At 48.4% G+C, this 2,919-nt stretch overlaps 1 protein-coding gene across 1 annotated transcript; it reads right to left on the bottom strand.

Moving 5' to 3' along the window:
• Positions 1-1,994: 1,994 nt before the first annotated feature.
• On the bottom strand, positions 1,995-2,912 carry LOC119272790. Its single transcript, XM_037554180.1, has one exon. The coding sequence runs from the start codon at positions 2,880-2,882 to the stop codon at positions 2,397-2,399; it is 486 nt and encodes a 161-aa protein (XP_037410077.1). The 5' UTR covers positions 2,883-2,912; the 3' UTR covers positions 1,995-2,396.
• Positions 2,913-2,919: the final 7 nt, after the last annotated feature.

Here is a 2,919-nt window from a genome sequence, read left to right as displayed (position 1 = left end):
TAACGGCTCACCGTTCTACATCAAAGCGACGCTTTCCCATGGAGGCGTGGTGGCGCCGCGGTGCTGTGCTAAGGCGGTGGTATGACGGTGTAGCTGCAATAGAAGAAAGAAGTGGAGGGGGTGAGAGCATAACTTCTTCCTCGCTCCATCCGTTCCCTTTATATAGGTGTGAGGGGACGCAATCCAGCATGCAGTTTCCACCACTTGATGGGATATCTCTTCTTATATAGTACTGTATATGACAGTGTAAAAGGTGCGAGAGGATAGAGTAGTCCTCCGTTAACTGCGTGCGGGAATCAAGTCACACATTGTCGATCGATAGAACGTGGCCTAGGTGGGACCATGCCCACTCCTGCATGTTATGTTGACCGCCAGGTCACATCTGACATGCTGTCTAGCTGGACTAGGTGATGGGACTGGCCTGGTCTAGCCAATAGGATTGGACAAATTGAATTTTGTAAAGTTGCAGCCCGCGCACGCCAACTGCGCGAAAGACTTTTTTGGCACAGCTCGGTTATCTTCATCAACATTTCAATACTGGAGTGATTCGTACTACCTTGGGTGTAGCATGACGGTCGTAGGCCAGCTGCGCGCAGATGTTGTTAGGGGATGCTTCAAAGAATCAGTCTCAACCTCGGGCGGACTGAAGATGATGCGCAAACCGGTGTAGTTCAAGGTATATTCGAGCTTGAAGACTGGTTTAGGGGCAACTGACGGTGTCATGGCTCAGGGAAGCCTCACCATGTCGGTTGCCGGCCTGATGGACCGCCTCGAGGACTCCCTAGGTCGATTCTCCCCTAGGCTACCATGGGCAACCCATAGCGTTCTACAGAGAAAACTCCAGAAGCCTTGTTGTCCAAGGCACGGAAGACGAAGCCGTAGAGGACTCCCCCTCCACCGACATAGCCAACTAGGTTATGCAACCCCAGGGCCCCGGTGTGTTATATAAGCTGGAGTTGAGCTAGTCAATAGATCAGATACAGTCAATTGGTTCTATACATGTACTTTGTACACCCCTATCACAATTTACAGAAAGCAAGAGTAGGATTTTACCTCCACCGAGAGGGCCCGAACTTGGGTAATTTGCCTCCTTGTTTCCCTTCTAACCTTATCACCCTCAGGGATACCCTACCGAGAGATCTGCCGGAATCATCTCTCACACTATATAAACATTTTTATTTCTTTTTTTCATAACATATCTACATTTTTGTAGACATTGTACATTTTTCGAATATATCAGAAACATTTTTATACAAGTTTAACATTTTTCATACATGATTAATTTTTTAAATATATGTATGGATGTCTATTCTTTTCATACACACTGGTACATTTGTGGTATACATCCAAAATATTTTTATACACATTTAACATTTCATCAATGCATGATTAATATATTTTTAAACACGTGTAAAACATTTTCCAATACACGTTGAAACATTTTTTGAACTACGTGAACAATTGTGAAGATTATACAAAAATATTAAAAAACTGTCATGAACATATTTTTGTAAATGTATGCGTTACATTTTTTTTGAATTGTATAAGACATTTTTGTGAAATAAACAAACATTTTGTGAAACACGTGAACAATTTTTTGAATTAAGCTAACATTGTTTTACACAGCATTGACATTGTTTTGAAATTTGAAGTTAAGATTATTTAGTTAAAATTTTGTTTTGGAATATATATATATATATATATATATATATATATATAGACACACACACACACAATATTTTTGGAAAGAAGAACATGAAAAAAATGAATGAATGAATGAATGGCCCGACCCAGGTAGCACTCGTACTACCTGGGTCGGCCCATTTATAGCGATGTCTTCTGACTCGAGAGCACCGGAAATCCTATTTGCCGTTCGCTGCGGCTTGTAGAGGCGATGCACAGGGCAGATCGACGAGTGTTCGGATGGGCCAGCCAGTTCAAACGTTTGAGCGAATCTGGTTTCGGGAAACTTCTAGGTGGTTCCCCAGGCGGTTCTTCTGGTTTTGGGTACCTTCTAGGAGGTTTCTGAACTGGATTTTCTATTGGCGGATGCTACAAATAAGTGGGATGATAATACCCAAACATAAGCCGCCTCGCTGGCCCTAGGATCCGTAGAAGTCGGGCCGCTACGATTGATTCGCGCGGGGAGGTTGAGCCGCTTGTGCACCTGTTTCACACACCACATCACGTGGATGTTAGGCCCCACAAAAGCCAGCCGTTTGATGTGTTTATCTTAGCCCTTTAAAAAGTCAACGCACGAGCAAACCGTCCTCCTCCCGCATCACACCAGCCACCCCTGCTTCGATCACCATCTCGCCGTAGCAAGGCAACAATACACCGCCACTGCAAAGCATCACGGCTGCCGCCAGCAAGCACTGTGTTTGCAACGCCGGGAGTCACCGCCGGCAAGCACTGTGTTTGCAACACGGAGAGTCGCCGCTAGCCGCTGCATCGCAGCCCCGAGAGCCGCCGGCGAGCGCTACACTGCAGCAGCAGCATCGAGCGTTGCTCGCAGATCCGAGAGCCGCCGGCGAGCGCTGCAACGCACCACCATGAGCCGTCGGCGAGAGCTCCATTGGAGCACCGAGCGCTGCACTGCAGCTTCGAGAGCCGCCGACGAGAGCTTCATTGGAGCACCAAGTGCTGCACTGCAGCTTCGGGAGACGTCGACGAATGCTGCACTGCAGCACGGGAGCCGCCGGCGAGGGCTCCACTGCAGCTCCGCCGCCAACGAACACCACGGGTCGCGACGACCTTGTGCTCCATTGCAGCCCCGCAATCATGGCGACATCCACGGCAACGCAGTTACCCCGCCTTTGCAGCGCTGGTGTCGCCCCCGTGATGTCCCTCCATTGCAGCACCGCCGCCCCGGCGAGCTCCATAGGCCGTGCCGTCGCTTGTGCTGCACTGCAGCTCCCC

The sequence above is a fragment of the Triticum dicoccoides genome, chromosome 3A (assembly GCF_002162155.2).
Source record: "Triticum dicoccoides isolate Atlit2015 ecotype Zavitan chromosome 3A, WEW_v2.0, whole genome shotgun sequence".
NCBI classification, from domain to species: domain Eukaryota; kingdom Viridiplantae; phylum Streptophyta; class Magnoliopsida; order Poales; family Poaceae; genus Triticum; species Triticum dicoccoides.
The sequence above is the reverse complement of the archived record's forward strand: the minus strand, read 5'-3'. Positions and strand labels throughout refer to the sequence as shown.